The 23,258-nt window shown below is 34.8% G+C and overlaps 1 protein-coding gene across 2 annotated transcripts in view; it reads right to left on the bottom strand.

The window, feature by feature from the left end:
* Window positions 1-14,181: 14,181 nt before the first annotated feature.
* The window catches only part of LOC148654803 (chemokine-like protein TAFA-2), a 126,264-nt gene continuing 117,187 nt past the window's right edge, over window positions 14,182-23,258 (bottom strand). For both annotated transcript variants that reach the window (XM_088644768.1, XM_088644769.1), the window contains one exon: window positions 14,182-20,244. In XM_088644768.1, the coding sequence (XP_088500894.1) occupies window positions 20,233-20,244 (12 nt within the window). In that variant the 3' untranslated portion in view covers window positions 14,182-20,232. The remainder of the gene's footprint in view (window positions 20,245-23,258) is intronic.

The following is a 23,258-nucleotide window of genomic DNA, read 5'->3' as shown; positions in this document are numbered from 1 at the left end:
GGATAATAGTGGGGATTTATTAATCACTTGCTGACATTTTTCACAATTAATCTTTTTGTATTTTTTAGTAAATATACAATCTCTGTTCCAGTTTTTAGTGTCAACAGTAGGTTCATTGATTTTAGCCAGTCTAAAGCTAAAATTCATTGTTATTGATGAGTTTAGCACCCATGAGAAATGAAGGTTATAAGGTAGATAATGCCTGTATTTTTAATCTGCGATGTACTGCATGGCTACATGATTTTTGAGTTATGAAAGGGCTAGTTGCCTACAATTCCTCAGTACTTAGAGAAAAAGGCTTGAGCTGAAAGCATTAGAGCTTAAACTCGCAGAAAGTTCCAGAATAAATGTGCTGTATGGCAAAAATGGATGTAACAGTGCTGCAAAACCTATTACTTTTTTTTAGCAAGCACACTGACAGAAGCACAATTCCAAGTTCAGTGGTAACCCGATTAGAGAATCAATTCCATCAGATCAAAAGCGTAGCATTTCACAAGAACTGTACACTTCCATTGTTGATGATTTACCTACCAGGCATCTACAGTACATAGCAGTGTATGGACAAAATTCAATCTGTAAAAATGTACCTCTGTACATGTATTATCAGTTTCAGATAAGACAAGATGAAAGTAATTCTATAACTGGATTAAAGAACAAAGTCCCAATGTGGTACATACAGTATATGAGATCATAACAGCATATTTTTGTTTTCATTTTCTGTTATGGTCATTTTTCTGAATTAGGAAACATTGTTGTGGGCAAATGTACACTCTGTACATTGTCTATCATTTTATCCTGATGTGTCCTGCCATAAATAATATTAATAAACAAGACATTTTAAACATTTTATGAACAACTAAACATCCAGCTAACCAAATAATGCTGCAGCATCATCATAAATCATCATAAATCAATCATAAATCATCATCAATAACGATATGTAGTGGCAATGCAAATTTGTAGATTCCAGGACATGAGGTTATCTGCTTTACTGAGCAGGTTTTTAGGTACTGTACATTGAATTTGTACCTATGTATAAACCTATGTATTTTGATGAAGTATTTTGCTTCAATTTGGGGATTATGCAGTCTCAGTGTTTTATCTTTCTTAACATGTAAGCTGTAGCAGCACTCAGTAGCAGTACAAAGCCAGTGATATGATCAGTTTATAACTGCTGGCTTTATGTTTAAATCTTTAGAGAAGCTACTTACAATATATTTGAGGCTGCACATTTAAATAGTTATTAAATTACTTCAAACATGGAGAATAAGTGAATTATTTGAAGCGCCTATGCAATAGCTACAGTAATATGAAGAGTATGTTTCTCACAGAAAATTAATAACACAGCTTTAAACATGCAATGTGTTTCTTACTGAATGCATTAATTTATTTAATCTGTCTCACTGACATTTTATCCCTGAAATATTTATGAAAAAATAATACACCCATTGTACTTCTCTGTTCTTTGTCTTCCTATCCTTGCAGTGTTTTATGTCTTACTCTATCAATCTTGGGTTTCTTACCATGACACTTTTATTCACAGTTGTGGGTTATAATGCCTATGGTTTATAATGAGAAACTGAGAAATAAAAACAAATTGCTGAGAACACTAAGCTAAGTACCTCTAAATTTTTGGTTTCTGAAGAAAGCCTAATATTTAATATATTTGTCTTGAATTGATTATTAGCAGAGGCTTCCAGGGTCAGTCATTATCTGCACATTAGTGAAAGATAGAACATCCACTGCTATGCCAACAACAACAAAAGGAAACAGGAAAGGCAGCCAACCTTGGAAGCCTCTGATTCCTGATAATTAACTTCTCAGAAGAGGTCAGGTAACTGAGGGCAGCAGCTCATTCTCCTACTTTGCTGTCATCTGCAAATATGGTCTAATAAATATATATATATTATAAAATATTAAATATAAGAACAGTGCTTTTAGTACAGATTCCTATGGTACTCTACAAATGACATCATCTTGATAGTGAACCTTTTGTTTTTACTGTTTCCATTTTATTAATTTAATTGTATCTTATTAAACAATTCTCAATCTACAGTAAATGGACACCTTTCCATGAATGCCAAGAAATACTATGAGTATAGTACTAGAAATAGTAAAAACCATTATTGGATAAAGTGGTTAGAAAATGAATGGATGGATAGTAGGATTATACATACGATTATAACAGGTTCATGTTATAAAAGTAAATGTTAGTCAAACTTTTTGTAGTTCTATAGTTAGAGGAAAGACCTCTTACTTTATAAAAAAAAAACTTTAGATGTTCTGTGTTTGATACAGGACTGAAATATCTTCTCTGTGGAATGTACATATCCCTTAGTAGTGCGTTTTTTTTTTCTGGTTGTTACAGATACTTCTTACCTTCTCCCGACATATTGGCTAGGTTAGCTGGGTGTTTGTGTGAGTATGAGCTCTCTCTGCAAAGAACTGGCATCTCATCCAGGGTATAAAGCTACCTTGTGTCCTGCTCCTCAAGAACAAACTCCAATTTGCTTACCAAGAATAGGCAGTTTTCTGATAATGGGTTGGTGATGTAAGAGATTTTCTTGTTTCTATTAAATTAAAGTTTTGCCATTTTCATCTCAGTAATATAATAAATACAGGAAAATACCAATAAAAATGAAATAGCAAATATATATGTCTTAAGGCTGAATTCAGTACATTAAACACAGTTCTTAGGAATGGGAAGTAATGCAGCGCAGGGAAGATCTGGCATTGTTGGGTTTGGGCATTACGTGATCTTAATTTGCTTCCTTGACACAGTTCCTTGCAACTATATTTAAGATGTCTACTCATAGACTATAATATGCTGAAATAACTCAGCAAATACAAATATATTATTGGCAGAGAAACAAACTGAAAATATAAGGTCAGAAATTCTGTCAGGAAAAAGCAAGTTTCCAGAAAGATATTTTATTTGTCTTTACATTAAATAACACAACATATTTTATTTTGTCATATGTATTACACAACAGAATTCAATTCTTTTTCAATACTTACACTCACTGCATGAATCCTGAAAGCTGCCTCATTGATCAGTATACAGTAAATCAATTTATTGTACTCTTGTCTGCTTTGTTGTTACTGGATTATAAGACATTTCAGGACTCAACACGAATAAGTGTTTTTGAAGTATAAACAGTATATATTATTAATAAATCTGAAGATCTGAGATGAAACAGAATTTATTTTAAAATATAGTCGGGATTTATTTCTAGATTTTAAACATTGCAGGACTAACCAAGTCATCATCATGTTGTTTACAGAAGTGAACACAAATATGACTATTATATACATTTAATTATAATATACTGAATGTTAATTTATGTTTGTATTTATTTGTTAATTTGTTAAGGTATAAGGTTATACACCTTTGAAAAAATTAGCTATATTATTATACCATATATTGTACAGACCCTTCCAATTTCATTAGTGATCATTCAGCATGTAGGCGACTACTTTAGTAACACTAGACAGTGCAAACATGAAAAAGTATTGTTTTAGGTTTGTGAAAGCAGCAATAAGGTGGAAATTTTGGAAAATCCTTTAAAATCACAGAAAAACAAAATGGCTTTATCGATGTGATGGATGAGCATAGGTATCACAAGTACTTTCAATGGTGTCCCATATCTGCTCTGAAGGACAGTGGTGGAGGGGTGACTTTGTTGTCTGGATTCTTTGCAGTTCGTGTAGATGCTTTCACTGAGGAAATTGAATGCCATGCATAATCAGCTTATCTTAGAAGAACACCAACATAAGAGGATGGAAAATATAGAAAAATAAAACCAGTTTTTATTAAGCAAAGACTGTGGATTAGATCACTTTAGATCACAAATTGCTGTCTGGCAGTCACTAACTGTACAGTAGTTACTGTACATCGCATCTTTTGACAGGGTCTCACATACTGTAGTGCAATATAATACAATGGTGGGTGTTACACATTCTCTCAGTCAACCATCTTTCTCAGTTAGCTCACTATATGCAATTAGGAGCCCCTAGGAAAACTGTGCCCTAAATAGTCTGTGCCTTTCTAAATATTCCAAAGTATTTGGATAATAACTAATGAACATTTTATCAGTTCTATTAATGAGGAAAAAAGTTCTTCCCAAAGGGACCAAAAAACTATTCTCTATGAGGAAAAAGGAAAGCTTCTAGATGAGATCTGTCCCCCTTGTGTTTGGAGGCTGAAGTAAATTATAAATGGCACCATTACTCCATCAAAAAGTCACCTTCATAATAAGCACAAAAGTGAGAAAAGCAAAACAAAAAACAATGGAGACTAGACTAGACTTGCACAAAATGAAATTCCTGATGGTCATGCTGATAGATAAACATTTCAGTTATTTGCACAGTACTGTACTGATATTCCACAACATAGAAGGGTCTTATTTTAACATGATAAGGATCTGTTTATTATGTATATCTGTTTAAAAGAGCAATATGCTTAAACCTGGAAATTTATTTTCAAACATATAACCAATGTATTAACCAATCCATAGTTTATGAAAAGGTTAAATATTTGCTAGTCTGCACTCTGGTTGAGCCCTGTGATTACAGGTTCAAATCTGGGTCACATTACTAGCAACACTGACTGCAAATTAACAGAAAGACTTGCTTGGCTCTCAGAAACACAGCGAATGCAGTGGGCTCACATGTGGTTACAGGCAAGCCGTGCTATCAGAGACGGATGTTCTGCCTTCTAATCAGTGCTGAACCTGCAGTACAGCCTGTGATGTATTAAATGGCACGTGGCTTGAAGGTTGGCTTGTTGGAGGAATCTGCCTACTCTTCTTCATTCCCATGTGTGGATACTTACTGTAGATATGAGCCGAGATGTTAAAAAACCACCATATCAGCTGTTCCAAATTGAGTGGGTTTAAGAAAACTGAAGGTTCTGAATTTTAAGAAGTAGACTGTTTTTCTGGTTTTATGAGATAAATTTGCAGTGAACAAAGCTGTATACTGTATAAACCAGGCACTTTTGCTAACATCTCATCTACCAGAATATACAGTATATGGTAGGTGCATTCTTTAAAAATGACATTAATCAAAAAGCAGAACAGCTTCCAGAACCCAGATTTTCCCAAACCACCCCTCTCTAAACTTTGTCTGAGAGTTGGGTTTTCAAAGCTGTCTATATTTCTCTGACTCATAGCAGAATGTACAAGGGTAAAGGAACCTAAGCTTTTTTAGGTAATTCCTTTTTTAACAACAATAACATTGGAGTCACTAAGGTCAAATCCCAACAAAATGTATCCATTGGCACTCTATTTCTTTAGGAAGCAATAATAAACATCTGCATAAATCAATGGTTTATGTACAGGTTTCCTTTAGGATTTGAGTAAGATTAACAGGTTTTCTTGTATTTGTGACCAATAGTGCATACGGTATGTTGGTAACAGTTGTACTGTATATTGCAATTATTGCTTGCAAAAGCTTTAAAATTAATGCCATGAGCAAAATATTTTATCAAAATCCTTTTGAATTATTTCAAGGTCTTATGCTTAAAATTATCTTCATTTTTACAGATAACATTTGTGGTTCAGTGTCTAACAAATGATAAAAAATATAGTGAGTCATACAGTAATTTGGCACTGAAACAGGCAGTCCCTTCAAAAGAAGATTACAGTCAAAAGATATCTGACTTGCTCATAGCACAAAATGATGCATTTTGTAGCAGTTTTGCCCTGTGACTAAATGGGATATTGCACACAATTTAAGTACCATTTTATGCCACCCAAAAGCAGATGCTGAAATACTCAGTCAAAGTTTCAAAGAATAAAAGTAATCAGGTCTCACTTGCACTACTGATTAAAATAAAACAGAAAACACAACTCTAATCCAAGCTCTTCAATACATTTATAAAGAAATGTATTTTGAATCTTAATTTTTCTGCTTCATGTTAAAAAAGGCAGATATATAAATACACATACTCATGTGAACTCACAGTTCAGCATTATCTTTTGTGCACTTTGGAATAAAGAAAGTTTTAGTGTACTGCTCCATGAAAGGCTTAGTGCGATTCTGGAGGGGAACAAAATATCTTTCCTTAACTATGGTCACTTCTTATAGTGGATTTAACAGAATTGCTACTTATGGGTAAATATGTGTTCAAGTGGAATCCCCGTAGGGGTTCCAGGGACTAGGGAAGTAGGGGAGTTATGCTGGATGGGAAGGATGGCTGGATTTGGAGAAGAGACAGGATGGATGTAACTAGAGAGCTAGAAGGGAATTGAAGACTGGAGAATTTTTTTATATCTGCTCTTTAATGATTGTATGTGAACCTTGTTGAAAATCAATTAAAATATATATACTAGAGAAAAATTGAGGACACATGTATCATTCTATCTTCAATATATCTGTCCTGTTGAGTGCTGTGGCACATGTACTTCCAAGAATATAAACTGTCAGATGATTTAGAGGTTTTCTATTCCATATTAATACAAATTGCACTTCACTTGTGTGATTTTTTCTCAAGTGATGCTGACAAATTTGGTAAGGTAATATGTCACACATTTTTGTAATGATTTGTTTCAACTAGGGCCTTTTGTAGAACACATAACACTTCATAATTAACCATCCACAAAATATGTACAGATACATTATCACCTTTAACCTTACCCCTAACCCTAATTCTTACCATAAGACATGCTTAAATAGATGTTATGTATTAGAAATACATACCTGCAGTAACTTCTAGAACAATAATCATAATCAAGTACAGTGTATCAATGTTATTATAATATGCATGGTAGCTGGTTTTATAATATCACATTTCAATAATGCATGATTCACATTTTTAAACACATTCTGCGATTTACAATTCTGCTATAAAATACAGTATGGCGAAACCTATATGAAGATTCAAACATTCAAGCACAGTGATCTGTATAATCAAAGATTTTGCAGCATATTAAAATACACTATTTCCTTAAAATCAATACCATGAAATTAAAAAATATCAAGAATGTGGTTACCATGTGCCAAGAAAAATATAATAGATGGCTTGATTATTGTATATAAATTATTCCAAATTCAAGATGTAAGTATACAGTACCTTAGTATGGTTTGCAAAATGAAGACACGATCTGGAGAGAGCACCATAGTTATGAAAAAATGGCACAGTAAGTAGAGAACAATATTGAAATTGCATTTTTGTCACAGGATGAAGAGCAGAACAGACACATTTTTTAAATCCATTTTTTGTATTCCTACTGTTATACAGTATAAACTGTACTGTATATCTCATATGAACATACACAGATGTACTGAAGCTCAATGTTATTTTGCTGAGACAAAAATGCTTATAAATTAACAGTTCTGATACATAAACAGTATCTAAAAGTTGTATTGACTCCCTGTACATTAACAACATTAACATTAATTCAGTTCTGGAAAAGTACAGTGCTTGTTGGTAAAAACAAATCTTAAGATCACATTATACATTGCAGACACATTTTTTTTGAAGAGGTAAACTCTTTCAAAGCTTTTAATACATTCCCCAGAAATAAAACAAAAATGGTCTGAAAAATAAAACAAACAACCATGTTTTTTTTGTTCCTTACACCTCCTGTTTTGAATTTTCCTGAAATACGCAAATATCTGTTGCCACTTTTATTTTACTGGAAAACGTGGATAACGTATTAGCTTTATTGTGGCTGAAGAAGATTGACAGTATGTTGTGAACTCTAATCAGGTGACAGGCTATAGACATTATTTTCATTTTTTGTGTTTAAGTCTACAGAAAAGTCCACAAGGTTCCTCTGGGACACATGAGCTTGTCATTTGTGAATAAACTAAATTCTATTACAACCTTAAATAAGGTAGCAGGTTGAGCAACAGTCTAAGTGCCTGGTCTGAAAAAATAGAACTCTTTCATTTTAAGTTCTGCATTTATGTAGTATTACTCTGCCATGAATCAAAGAAGTACAGATTTTATAAAAACTTTCCCCTTTGAAAAATGTATTGCAATTTCAATGGTTGCATCTTAAGTAAAATATAAGAATTTTAAGACGTTTCAAAATGTTTGTTTAACATTTTGTTTTACAAACGTTTAAACCTACAGTATATGTAGGTCAGTGTCATTTATGAATTAAATATTTATAATATGTAGACAATTAACTGAAAGCAATAGTTTAAGATTATTTTCTTTTTATCAATGCTCTTCTACTACAAGAACACAATTTGACAAAAAATTTGCATGCTTTGTAGAACAGGTGCTACCAAATCAATCCATATTGATAAGACTTTTTTCTGGAGTTTTTAGACTGACAATATGCAAGTTTACAATCTAAGATCTTGATCTACTCATGTAGAATTACTTAATAAACCATGGTACAGAATGGCAGTTCTTAACTGGTGTTTGGGAGGTATAACAACAAAAAAGTCAATTTCACCATATGTACTACATCACAATCATTCCAAAGTTGGGTATATAATAATAATAATAACATTACTTTATTAACCCTTTACAATTTCATGCATTAGGAATTATCTTTCCCAGCTTGCTCTCCATGAGACACACAGACAGGGAGAGAGCCTGGGGTCAGAGTGCAGGGTCTGCCATTGTACAGCACCCCTGGAGCAGTTGGGGTTAAGAGCCTTGCTCAGGAGCCCAAGGGAGTAGGATTCCTCTGCCAGCTGCAGGATTTGAACTGGCAACCTTCCAGCCACAGGTGCAGATCCTTAGCCACAGAGCCACCGCTCCGCCCCATTGGAGTATATACTGTATATATAGAGTATACAGTATCATACAAATATATCATACAGTTTGTATTTTTATCACATGCAACTCTCCAAAAACCCAGACCAGATTTGCAGGAATTGTGATTGAGCTTGTTACTGTTACTACTACTATATTTAAGTTATGCAATGCTTGTTTGTATGTTAAAGATGTAAAAGTTACTAAAGTAATTACCTTAAAATGCATGTTACATTCTTTTACTTATGTTTTTAGTTTCACAGTTATATTCTGTCCTGTTCATTCTATTAGGACAACATCAGTTTACTGTAAAGTATACTGTACATGTTCAGATGGAATTAATTTAAATTGAATCTATTGCAATCTATTCTATTGCAATGTAGTTATATTTTTTCTGATGTTTATGTTTTAATGTTGATTGAAAATAAAGCATGATTCTGAATTCTAAAGACTTGAACAATTACAGCAAGGGCTGAACAGAAACATTTTTATTTTCATGAAGTATGCTGTATTACCATCCATCCATTTCTAACCATTTTATTCAATGGCAGTGTCATGGGGGAGCCAGAGCCTATCCCAGCAAGCAACAGGTGCAAGGCAGGATACACCCTGGATGAGATGCCAGTCCATTACAGGGTACACACAGACACAAACACAAACACTCACACCACAGGCAATTTTCCCAGAAGCCAATTATGTGTTTGGATATAATTGACATACCAGTATGTCTTTGGTTTGTGGAAAGAAGCTGGAGTATCTGGAGGAAACCCACATGAACACAGGGAGAACATACAAACTCCACCATGACAGAGCCCTTAGAATTAAATTCAGAGATCCAGCGCTGCAAGGCAGCAATGGTAACCACTGTGCCACCACGCTGCCCTCTGTATACACATGTTCTTCTTACATTAACAACAATGGGGAAATCTCAGAATGAACCACATTCAGTCTGCATTACAAAATCTATTAGTTGGTGTGGAATTTTTCTCTTTCATTTCAAAAATCACATACAATATGTGTAAATAGGACTACATTCCAGGGACCTTGCTCTGTCATCAAGTATGCCAAGCACATTAGTCTAAGATACAGATGAATAACTTTGCATTTCATATGAAAATGGCTTTGCAGCAACACCTCCTGCTGCCATTTCCAACACTGCAATTTGTAGATTAATATACAGATCTAACATCCATTAAGAAATATACTGTATAATCCAGTTCAAACTTCAAAAGTTTCAACAAAAATCCTTTTTAAAAAATGTCTTTCTATGTTATTGGATCTCTTTTTTTCATTGGAAGCAGTCTTTAAAAACATTCAAAACTGGACAGATGTTTCATTCCAAGTAAATACAAGAACTTATATTCAAACCCTTGCACATTTTCCTGATTTTGTTACTTTAAAGCAAGCTGTTGTGATACAGTACATTGTACTAGCAATTAAAATGTTTTACTATGCACAGTGTACTCCACACATTAAAAGCAAAAAACAAAACAAGTAAAGAAAAAATAAATGGAATACATTCAAACCCTTTGCAGTGGCAAACCTAAATTATTTTTTGTGCACAAAATTACTTTAATGAGCCACACAATTAATTTCCTCTGTGTGCAATAATAGTATTCTTATAGAGAGAATCTCACATGCAGAGATTCTGTAAGGTACTTCAGTCAGTGAATTTCAAACAAAGATTGAACAATGCTTTCAAAACATCTAAGAGATAAAGTTGTATAAGGGCACAGATTAGGAAAAAGGTATAAAAACATTTATAAGACTCTCAATGTCTCTTTGAGCAAAATGAATTCAATTTTTAAGAAGCAGAAGGCAACTAGACAGTGCTTAGATTTGGCTGTCCTTTCAAACTGAGAGGTTGGAAAAAGAGGAAACTGGTTAGGGATATTACCAATGTAGCAACTTTAAAATAGTTACAGTATTCAGTATCTGAAATCGCAGAAAATGTTCATGGATCAACAACAATGAGAGGAGTTTTTATGGTCAGACAGGGCAAATTTGGATTTTTTTACCTAAATGCAATGGTGGTGCCGACATAATATTATAGTTCTGCTTATCAGCTGGACTGGGAAGATTGTTACCACTGATGGGAACATAGAGCAAAGTTCTGACAAATCTTTGAGGAACAGCTGCTTCAGACCTAAACCTGTGACAAAAATTAACCTTTCAGCAGGATGACAATTCTAAGCACAGAGCCAAAGGTACACTGGTATGGCTTAAGAATAATAAAGTGTCCTTGAGTGGCTCAATTAAAGTCCTGACTTGAATTCTATTGGAAATCTGTGGAAAGAATGTAAAAATTTTGCCCATTAGCAATCCCCAAACAACTTGAGAAATCTTGAGCAAATCTGCTAAGAAAAATGGTTAGTTGAAAAAAGTTAGTTGACACAAAGAGACTCACGAATTGCTGCCTAAAGCGCTCCCACAAAATATTGAATTAATGGCCTAAATATTGATGCAATAAATGTTCTCTGTATTTTTGCTGACATTTATTGTAACTTATTTTACTTTTAAAAGTCCTCAGTTTGAGAACTGTCACTCTGAATCAAATATTAATTTTAAAACATGTGTAATTATAATTTCATAATTCCATAAATATATCACCACAGGATTTGTCTATGGATTTGTTTGCTTATCTTCCAATTTTGTGATGACTGTTCAGAGTTCTCCAGGCACATTTACTTCATATATTTATATGATACAATATAAAGTGTTTAATTTATACTTAGAGAAATACCTTGCTCTGGTTGCTGAGGAGACAAGATACCCACAGCACCTGATTGTAATAAGAAGTCATCAGGTGCTGCATGTTATTTAACCTCTGTACAGTTTCACCCTGGCAATTCCCAACAGGGATTACCAGTCCCTGCTCTGCACTGAGCACCAGCCAGTGTTTTTCCCTGCCTTCCTCCCATTCCCAGTCTACCTGAATGCCCCGTTTCCTGTTTGATCCTGATCCCTGCCTGCCTGTATTCTGACCTGCCCAGGCTTCGCTTTGGAATCTGCCCTTTGGTGTGCTCTCCTTCAGCCTGTAGTGTGCAGCATAAGGTGTGTGACTGGGAGCAGCACCACACAAGGCTGTGTGCTTGATCTGGAGGTGGGCCACCAATAGCATGCACACTTCTGTTTCCCTGGCGCTCACATCACACTGGAGTTGTCCTGTAGTGGGCATGAGTCACTTTTAATCCTCTGGTGCTCACATTGCACTGCATATTCTCTGCAATGGGCATGGTACTTGTTCCCCTCTTGATGTGTACACTGACACTGGGGTCTGCTGCTGCGCCAGACTTGCAGTCCTCTTGGGGTGCTGTGGCTGGCTGGGTGCCTGGCAGCTCAGCCCTGCACTCTGTAGCTCTGTGCAGACTTTGGCTTTTGTTGTCCCTTCCTTCCTCTCCAGGCACCATGCTTAATTCCTGTGCATCCCCCACTGGTCTTTCATTCAGCCTGCCAGCCTCTCTGCCTGCCCCACGTCCTGACCTGCCTCTGGGACTCTGTACTGGATCCGTCCTTAGTGGTGCACCATTTGTCCTAGTCCCCAGCACACCTCCCCAGTCCATCCTCACAGTGCGTGTTTGGCCTGGTCTCTGGAGAAGACCCCCAGAAGAGAGTGCTCTCTGCTTAGCCCAGTACCTAACTCGCTTTCTGGTGGATCATCCCAGTGACGTGCCCTGATCTGCCCAGCTCCAGATGCAGACCAACCCGTCCTTCCCTGTCCTTGGTTCTCTCCCCCACACTTGTCCCTGTGAGCTTGTCCCTTCTGGAGCATTCAGGCCACTAACACTGGACTGTGACACCCTTGCTCTTGGGTCTGTAATGCCTCCTAACCCACCACTGCCGTCCTGGTGGGCAGTGCGACGTAACACTAGAGCTTTGTTTTATTAATTTTCTAAAAGGCGTCAAAAGTCAATCACACAAATGGAAGGCATTATTTATTTACAGATAGATTTTAGAACAATAACAATAGTATCGCACAATTTTAACAGTAGTCAAACACTGATGTAAACAAAACTGAAATGAGACCTGTGTAGTATCTGAAAACAAGTTGTTTCTTTCAGAAGCTAATGAATACAAAATGATACTCAATTTTAAAGCAGAAATCAATGTGGAATCAGGCCAAGGGGTCTTTTGTTCAGATTCAATCCTTTGACAATTTTCTGGGAACCTTAATAGTCCTGCAGCCAGACCTCTAAGTCTTTGCGGAGGAGACTGTCAGGGAGACCCAGAGACTCTTTGAAGGATATCTTTCCTTGTCTACTGTTTGACAAGTACACTTTGTTTCCTGGTTACACCAAAATTAGAAAGCTGTAGCTAGATGTCTGTTCAGTAAAATGTCTACTACAACAAGGATTTTGCTCAGTTCCTGATGATAAGAATGTGTTTTGTTGCAGTTATAAGTCATATATTTATTTTAATGTTCAAAATATATATTTTAGAGACTGACTGTACTATAGTGTTAACTTTTATCTGCTCCAAAAGATTTAAAAAACTCTACCCCACAATTTTTATGAAACTCGAAGAAATAGCCCAGGGAAAGGTAAAATTCTCTGTCATGAGGAAGATGCTTCTTACAATATTATTTAAAGAAAAAAATTAAACATGCATTTAATGGCACTGTTTCTGTAACAAGGACAGGCAGGGGAGTATGGATCCTGTGCAGGACTTAGGAGAGAGAAAGAATACCAATCCAAATCGCTAGGCAAAATGTAATCCGGGAAACAAGGAAGTACATGTAGGTGTGATAATAAAAAAGGCTACTGGAGAGCAACAATCCGAAACGCAGGGCTGAATCGTAAACGAGGGGCGAGCTAGAAGATCAGATACCGAATATAAACTAGAGGTGAATAACGCGCACTTTGGAGCTCAAGGAGAATCCACAATAGTGAGCAGGGAAGTGAGGAAAGAGGGGGAACTGAACAGTGAAAAGTACATTACTTGCAGCGTTAGCGTCTGTTAAACAGTGTGCATGGGAATGCTAGACGGGTCAGCGACACGTGTGGAATGTGTAACAGTTTCTTTCTAGCATAAGTTCTTGCATATACATGAAAAGGTAACATTTTTATTTTAAATTTTATCTTTTCGCAATAAAAGTTTGATTTATATTTAAAAAGAATGACAAGTTACATTGTCTGCTAATATACTTCATTTTGATTTATTTTTGTATCCATAATTGTACAAGTGAAGTCTCACAGTACATACATTATTTAATACTGTATATCAGAAACTTTCAGTGGGGCACATTTACTGTAAAATGTTACATTATCAGGGCTAGTTCTGCTGAATATTTTGCTTCACTACAGTTAATAGAAAAACCTTTTTTATTCAATTCTATTTATAGAACATTTAAAAAAAATATCCCAGGGTTTCAAATATAAAGATATAGTAAACACCTCCTTCCAACATACACAGGGAAAAAAAGTAAAATTGGAGTTTTAAATGTTCAAGAAAAACGTACTTCATTGAAATCTTAAATAAGCTCATTTTATTGTAATCCACAGAGATGGTATTAGAAAACATTTTACAAAGTCTTGTAATTAAATGAAAGATTGAGCAGACTAAGACTTGTATCTCCTGTCATTTTCCTGTCTTGCTGACTTCTATTGAAGCTGCTAAATCTGGCAAGAAAGAGAGCAAAGCCTCACAAGACTTTAAGCATTGCATTACATTCAGTCTAGTTCAATCAGGCTACATTGTAGATGTTCTAGAAAAGGAGTTCACTTGATATTTAGTTATACATATACTAAATATTAAAAAGCCAAACTTTTCAAAACATTTTGGAACATGAAAGTTTTCAGTTATTTGACAATAATGGGATTAGTCTGGCTCAATATCTCCTACAAAACGTTTCTAACTGACATACTGTATGCTAAGATATTATGATGTTCAGGCATTAAGGCCTTTATATGATCTGTGTCCTAGAAACACAATGCTTATGCATATTGTGCCCATTATGAGGATAGTACAGTATGTGTTCTTTGCTGCTTTGTTTTCCCAAATAGATACAGCATATATAATCCAGAAAAATTCAATTTGTGTATACTGTATATTGATCTATCCAGCCTGAGTGCATAAGACATGTCAAAAGAACACAATAGCTCTGCCCCTGGATGGGAAAGTCCATTGGAGGGCCACAGAGAAAGGGGCAATATAGAATGCTCGATCAAACCAGCTAGCATGTTTGGTGGGATTTATACCATTGTGAAAACCCAGCAAACAAGGGAAGAACATGCAAACTTCACACCGACATACAGGTGCAGCCATTCAAAATGAGCGGGGTACGCTGTGGTACAACGTTGGGGGCCTGTCACACTAAAATGTGTCATATTGCGTCATTTCGCATCATACCACATTTTAACGTATGCAAATTAGATTATGTTAATAGTATCCGGAATCAGCTTGTAAAACCGCCAGGTGGAGCTAATAAAGCTTAACCTCTCATGTACAGCATTTGAGCTGTCACCAGAAAACACCTGCTTTTGAATCCCTATCACTGCTGAGGGACAATTTTTATTCAATTAAGAATTAAGTTGTATACTCTTTAGACTTTTAAATTTAAACTGTGTTTTACAGCATGTTAATCATTATACATTAAAACGTTTGTATATTTTATGAAAGCAAGATTGCTCAGTTGGACAAAAGTACACAACCTACCACCTTATCATAAATATTTTAATTATGCAGAAATATTTTATGCATCAAAGTCTTTACCGAAGATATTACGAATAGTATTAATAATGAATGACCTTGGACAAGTTGTAAACTCAAAGTATTACCCTGGTCCACATTCTTTGTAACCATCTTTGTAAACGAAAATACTTTTTATTTTTTCATTGACAAAAAGTAACACCACTGCATTTCGTTGATCCGAGCACGCATTCATTTTCAGTCTTACAAAGTATGCCTTTCATATGCTCATAAAAGATATTAATTTAGGAACATAAACATATTACTGTATGTAAACTGTACTGTATATGGCTGGTCTTGGTAGTTTAAAGAAAAAATACACATCAGTATTCAATTTCTCCCTAAACATTTTAAGCATCAAAGTGTTACATGTGGTTATTTCAGAAATGTTTTTCCGTGCTCCTTCTGACCATATTACTGTACATTTATATACTTTGTGAAAATTGATCATTTTAACCTTTTCTGCGAATACACACATTATCGGAGTAAACAAAAGCATACTTTTAGAATTTGATTAATAGGTAATATAATTTGGAATCGCATATCTAAAGAAATTAATAACGATATAATTATATTCATGTACTGTTGCACAAACAGTAGTATAAGACTTTCCATTGATATGTGTACTTCTGTTTCACTATGTAATGGATGACTGCATCTGTGGTGTGATGCTTAAGTAACTGACTTATAAGGCTGAGGTTGGGTGTTCAAATCCAACTACTGCCATGAGTTGTCTTTTAACAAATAAACATTTTTTTGAATAGCAAATATTATGGGCACTATATTGACCTTTTTCATATTTCTAAATATCACAACATGTTCGTACTGTATGTACACACCGCAGGGTGTAGGGCACAAAGCCACGTGAGCCTGAAAGCCATTCATTAATGTAGCACATTCGATGCGGCTGAAGAGCACCCGGCTGGGGTGCACGGCGAGGGGCAGGATAGGTGTGCTAGTGGTCAGGGTGGGAAATAGGACCAGTGCAGCTGACCCACTGTGAAACGGGCATACAGTCTAGGGAGATCACCCGGTTACGCACCCCTGTGTGTGCTCTCACTTTCTCTCTCTCTCGCAGCTGGAAATAGAATTGGCAAGCCTTCAAAAGAAAGGCAGTCCCCCTTCCCCCCACGGACAGACTGACAAATGTTTTCTTAGAAAAAGAGATTCACAACGCGAAGGTGTGTCAGTCTTCTGTGTAAAAAAATCGGTTTGAACATCATGGGTGTTGTTTTTAATAAGCTGCTGAGTAAAGAATAGGACTTTTCCTGCTGTCAGCAGTATTGTGTATATAGTTTTCTGCACAGGCTGTGAAAAGTTTCACAAGTAGAGGTCTTTAAAATTAGGCTGGGCAAATGATTTGTTTAATTTAAAAAATAAAAATAAAAATTGAGATATAATGATGTGTTCCTGCTTAAACATTGCATGGCTTTAAAAGCTATAAAAACAGGCTTTGATAGTTAATAACCACTTTTATGCATGATAATATGCGTGATTATTCTTCCTCGTCATCAGATCTTTCCTGGAAAAATGTCTTTTATGTGTTGCAAAAAACTGACTTGCTTTAACAAAATATATTTACTAATCCTTTCGCCTGGCAATCTACCTGAATGCCCATCTGAGGAGCCCTCAGTGAAACCAAAAGAACCACAACTGAACAAGTTTTGACAATAAGAGAGAGAAGAGAGAAATAATAAGAGAGTCCCCATTAGCCCCCATTTTAAATTAAAATGTAAACGCGAGTTTATTAAATGCCTTGATTCATAATCTGACAATGCAACGTTAATCCTTATCTTTGTCTTCTAAGTATCTTAATCAACTTTCAGCATAGCTTTCTCTCCATTTAGATTTATTTTTCACACCATCGCTAAACAAAGCAGGAGCATATTGTGATTCCTCTTGGGATCAAACGTGAAAATATTAGATTGTAGTCTTTTTATATTTTTAAATACATTTTTAGAAAAGTGTAGTCTATACTAAAAAGCTGTATCTATTTAATACCACTTGATAGTTATATTAATAGAGATAATAATTCAAGTTGATACTGTTTAGACTTTTAATCATTTTAAACTGTATTACAGTATCTTACACATCAAACATGAAAAAGTCGGTATATTTTATAAAACCAAGATTGCTCAGTTGGACAGTATAAAGCAAGTATGTTTTTTAATGTTTGTAATCGTTATTCTTGCAAGTACAAACAACATAAACTGGAATGCTACAGAACCCTTAACAGACAATACACACTAGCCAAATATACAGTAGCTGTGTCAGTCTTCTATGTAAAAAAATCACAGACATCATGATTTGAACATCATTGGGTGTTGTTTTTAAAAAGCTGTTGAAAAAAGAATATGAATTTTCATATGTGTACGCTCTAAGTTTCACTTTGTTTCTTTCTCATCCACTGCGATTCGGGCACAGAAGGGTTAAAAAGGAAGTCAGACAGGCAGAGGGAAGGGTGAGTTGTGAAACTGTTACCTGTCCTGGATAAAGCAGTTAGAAAATAGGTGGTTTTACACCTGTGAAAAGCGTTCCAATTTTAATGCAATACGGAAGACATTATTCATAATAAATGGTCTTGTACGATCTGTAAACTGAAAATTTATGAAGGAGACACTTTACACTTGGAAGAACATTCCAATGTTAATGTGACACTGAAGATATTATTAATAACCTTTTAAATCTGAAGGGAGATGTAAAGGGATCCACATGGCACAGGTCCCTGCTAGCTATTCAGAGGGAAAGACAGTGACGCCACTGGGCAGGCAACCAGACACAGCCTCTAATGTCAGGCGTATGCGTTAAATATATTTAGATCTTTGAATTAATATCGTTATTGATTTATTTAGCCTCACAACATTGTCTAATAATACTCTTCTTGTCTAATTTTTAGTTAAGCAGGATTTGAGCTACAGAAAAAACAGGATTCACTTTTTTCACATATTGATGATAATAATACAAGTAGCAGTTTGAAACTACTCGTTGTTATTAATAAATGACTTAGATTCAAACATGTTGTGATATTTAGAAATATAAAAAAGTCAATAGAGTGTCCATAATATTTGCTATTTTATTTTTTCAAATAAATGTTTATTTGTTAAAAGAAAACTTGTGGCAATACCTGGATTTGAACACCTGACCTCAGCCTTATAAGTCAGTCACTTATTAACCATCACGCCACCAACATATCAAGCAGTAAAACAGCTGTACACATACAAATAGAAAGTCTTATACTGCTGTTTGTGCTACAGTACATGAATATAATTATATCATTATTAATTTCTTTAAATACGCAATTCCATATTATATTCCCTATTAATCAAATTCTAAAAGTATGCTTTTGTTTACTCCGATAACAAGCGTATTCGCAGAAAAGGTTAAAACGATCAATTGTTACAAAGTATATAAATGTACAGTAATATGGTCAGAAGGAGCACGTAAAAATGTTTCCAAAATAACCACATGTAAGATTTTGATGCTTAAAATGTTTAGGAATACACTGATGTGTATTTTTTCTTTAAACTACCAATACCAGCCATTTACAATACAGTTTACATAATATGTTTATGTTGCTAAATTAATATCGTTTATGACCTTCAGATGCCTTATGCTCCTCTTCTTTTTATGCTCAGCTACTAAAATTTCCCTTTAGTTGTAAAATTCCATATAAATATTCAATACTAAGTGGATTAAAATGTGCACAGTAAAGAGATTAAATGATTAAATCTTTTCACTACCAACCAATGCACCACGAGTGCCCCTGTCGGTCATTTGTGGCAAGCCAATCATGTACCGTGGTAAGGTGCGGTGGCTTGTGCGTAGTTGCGTGCGGTACGGGTTTGTACCGTAAAGTTTGAATGGCTGCATCTGTACACCCAAAAGCAGAAACCAACCCAGCACCTCATAGCCATAAGGCAGCAATTCTGACCACCCCCCCACTGTGCTGTCCTGTGTACTGTATATATTTATTAGTCTTATATAGCTACTACATACAAAAGTCATGATAGAAGATACATATTCTTATTTAAAACCTTCAAAAACTTTACTCTAACACATATGTAGAAAACTCAATGTTTTCATAATGGACATAATATAGTATACATAATCTGAAACCTTGAAAAGTTTATTATGTTTACTACACAGTATGTAAAAATATAGCACACCAAGATGTTAATGATGATCTAATTGAGAAAAAATTGATATAATTTAAAGAATGATAACTTTATTTAAGTTCTAGGACATACTCCCTTAGTACAGCTTTAAAAAATTCAACTTTGATTAGGACAGCAACCTTTTATGTATGATTTACAGATTTTGGCAGGCAATACTTTTCCTTTTATCACCATTTAACAGTTTAGCCTTCATACAACAAAGACAATTCAACTGTATTGCAAAAGCTTATTAGATATTAAAATTGATCTTATATATGTAGTTCTGATTAGTGAGGAAAGGAAATTTGAGAGTACACAGTCTTGCCAGTTAAGACACTGGTTATTTATTATTGTACTCACCATGATAACAATATTCTTTCTTTACCATTGAGACCCAGAGCATGTTGCTATGCAAAGAAAACTCTTCTCTTTTTTAAGCATTTTTTTAAAAAAAGTAGAATTGAGTCCTTTTTCTGATATTTCAGACAAGCATGTCTTCATTTTATTTAAAGGCTCTTGTGCTTTTCTGCTTTTTATCCAACAAAAGATTCCTTCTCCATTAATATAAGATCTTATTTTTTATGTACAGTAAACTTCAACTTTCAGGGGACTTCAGTTCACTTGAAGCGTGCAAAGAATTTTGGAGTGGAAACAGGGCATTGAGATCTTCAACTATCGAGCTACCTGTAAAGAAAAAGAAATAACATTAACATTTTGATTTGCAGTATAGAAGAGTAATAACTTGCTAAATTGGGGACTGTAACACGAATGGCAATATTTTGTATTAGAGTATTAGAATCAAAATCAGAAAATTATTCATACAATGTATACAGTGCATCTAAAACAGATTATTTAAGTGTTTTTAGGTATAATATCTGCTTCATAATGTAAAAAAATAAATGAAAAACAGAGTAGTAATTGAGTAAAGCTACACCATGAAACAGTCCTATATTTTTAATTCATGTTTGTGGAGAACAGCTACCACAACAAATTTATTGTGTTAGAGCTTTCAAATTACTCCTGTCACAGTAACTGCACAAATCACATTTGATTTTGTTCATTTTTCCCTTCCAAAAACCACATTTTGATGGTAGGAGCAGGTTTACAGAAATCATTTAAATTGCAGTTTAAATTGTTTCCAACTTCATTTTTGCTCAAGTAGAAAATGATTTAGTAAAGCACACTCAAGGAAACTAAATGAAATAACTGGCAAAAACTTGAAAAAAAAGTGAATTATGCTTTAATTTGTTACTATTCATATCATGATTTACATCTATGCTCAGTTCACATGCATATCAGACTAAGGTGTTAAGAAGAATGATAATTCCTTTCTTTTAGAGTCAATTTACATTTATATCTTCAAAGTGCCTGGCAGTTCTAAGCTTATGTGCTTTTCTGAAGGTTAAGTGGCATGTCAGAGTGATGTCCTATTGATTTATAACTACTTGTGAAACCCAGAAAGTAGTTCCTAGTACCAGTACTAAATTTTCATTGGTAAATGTGTGGCAGCACAACACAAAATATTTCAAATTAAATTTCAAAATAAGTACAATGGTACAGAAAAGTACTGTATATGAATATTATCATTGCATTTTTATCACAATGTTTACTAATGTAAGAAAAATCACACAATATGTTGTAGAATGACCTATATATTACTGATTTTTGCATGTTCTTGACTTACCCAGTACGAACAACAATTAATATTGTTGGATCTGCAAATTACTGGTGCAAAAGTGTCTTCAGAGCACACATTTACGGTCTATAAGAACATCAAATCCATATAATGTTCTGTAGGTATGGAAATACCTACTGGTAGTTCCTATGGAAACATGTCTAGAACATTTTAAATCAAATTAGTTTTGTGTATTTATGTACAAAAACCATAAGACCTTTTGTATTGTTCTAATACAGTATTTTCTCAGTTTTTCCTTCTTGAAGTGAAATCATTATAATACTACAGTGATTTTCAACGGAACCTTTGGAAAATTAACTTTAAAATAATAGGTCCCTTACAGATATTTATTTTGAAGGAGATGAAGAAGTATAGCTTTAAAGACGTTTAAAGACAAACAAAAATGTTATTAATGAGGAACATTTCACGTTGGCGTATTGTCAGAAGTTCATCAATTACATTTTTTGTCAAAATCACTATTTTTATACAGAAAATACATAGAATTGTTTTTCAGCCCCCTAAATACTGTTATGTGATGGAGATTCTTGATTCTTCTTTAATCTGAAGTTAGAGAGGAAAGGAATTGCAACCTGGGCAGGAGTGAATGGAGAGTGGAAATTAGCAGTGAAGACCATCTAAGGAAGATTTTGATGGTGAGAAGAGAGAGGCATGGGAGGTAATATTTTTCTATGTTACATTGATTTTGATACATTTCATAAACATACCTACATTAATATACTGTAGTCTAAAATGTATAAATACAGTATGTTGCCATTGAAAAAAGTCCAAATAAATAACACTTCATTATACAATATATCTGGGAGTGCTTTTAATATTTTCCATTGTTCATTGTCTTAACATTGCATATTTTGCTGATGCCATAATTTCACAAGATTGTACCTGTTTTTAAGACAATTTCAGAATAAAGAAACACACACCCCACTTATTCAAGGAGAAAATATACAGTGGCTTGGAGATTTTTTTAATGAAAAATCAATGTTAATTTCCCACTGGTTCTAGCAAACAATTAAGTTGTTGTACGATATATATAGAGAGAGAGAAAGAGCTCCAAGACTAATATATAAGTATAAAGAATATCTACTGCAACAAGGTCCTGCTAAGCAAAGAGCTGAAACCTGAAAAGAGCCCCTTTAGCCAGATACAGTACTGAAACATACTGTTTTAAAACACACCAACTTCAACCAGCCACAGGGGACACTGCTTAAACACTACAAATTAGCATTCAACAAATTACATCACAAATCACTACTGCACATGTTGAGTAACACACAAACACAAGACAAACTGGAAAGCTATTGATCCCTAAAAAGATAATACACAATTGCTGTGTATTTGAACAGTATGATAGCCAACAAGGAGAAGTAAACCCCGATGATGTCTATTGCAAGTATATAGTATAATAATAATAATAATTATTATAATAATAATAATAATAATTGCTTACACTTATATAGCGCTTTTCTGGACACTCCACTCAAAGTGCTTTACATGTAATGGGACTCCCCTCCACCACCACCAATGTGCAGCATCCACCTGGATGATGAGACGGCAGCCATACTGTAGTGCGCCAGAACGCTCACCACACATCAGCTCTCAGTGGGGAGGAGAGCAGAGTATACAGTAGGCAGAACTTTTTTTTCTCCACTTCCATCAAGGAAAAACACAGACAGAGCTGCACTTTCTGCAACACTGCAAGTAATACTGGGGGATTAGAGAAACATTCTTCTCCAAAATATCAAACCAAATCCCAGAATTCCTACACCTGCTACAATCAGAACAACTTTCAGTTCCACTGGGATGGGGGACGTAGCTCAATAGAGCTGGCAGCCCAGTATGTAGTCTCCTGTCACAGAGCGAGGAACAGTACCGCTATATCAAAAATCAAATTATATTATGTTTTTGTTACAGATTTGGGGAGATTTTTAATCATTGTTACTGCTGTGGCAGCAGTGTAATTTCTTGATCTAGCCAATAATGCTCCTCCAAAGCACTGACAGAGTCA

The sequence above is a fragment of the Lepisosteus platostomus genome, chromosome 9 (genome assembly GCF_059453375.1).
Source record: "Lepisosteus platostomus isolate fLepPlt1 chromosome 9, fLepPlt1.hap1, whole genome shotgun sequence".
Taxonomy (NCBI): Eukaryota; Metazoa; Chordata; class Actinopteri; order Semionotiformes; family Lepisosteidae; genus Lepisosteus; species Lepisosteus platostomus.
The sequence above is the reverse complement of the archived record's forward strand: the minus strand, read 5'-3'. Positions and strand labels throughout refer to the sequence as shown.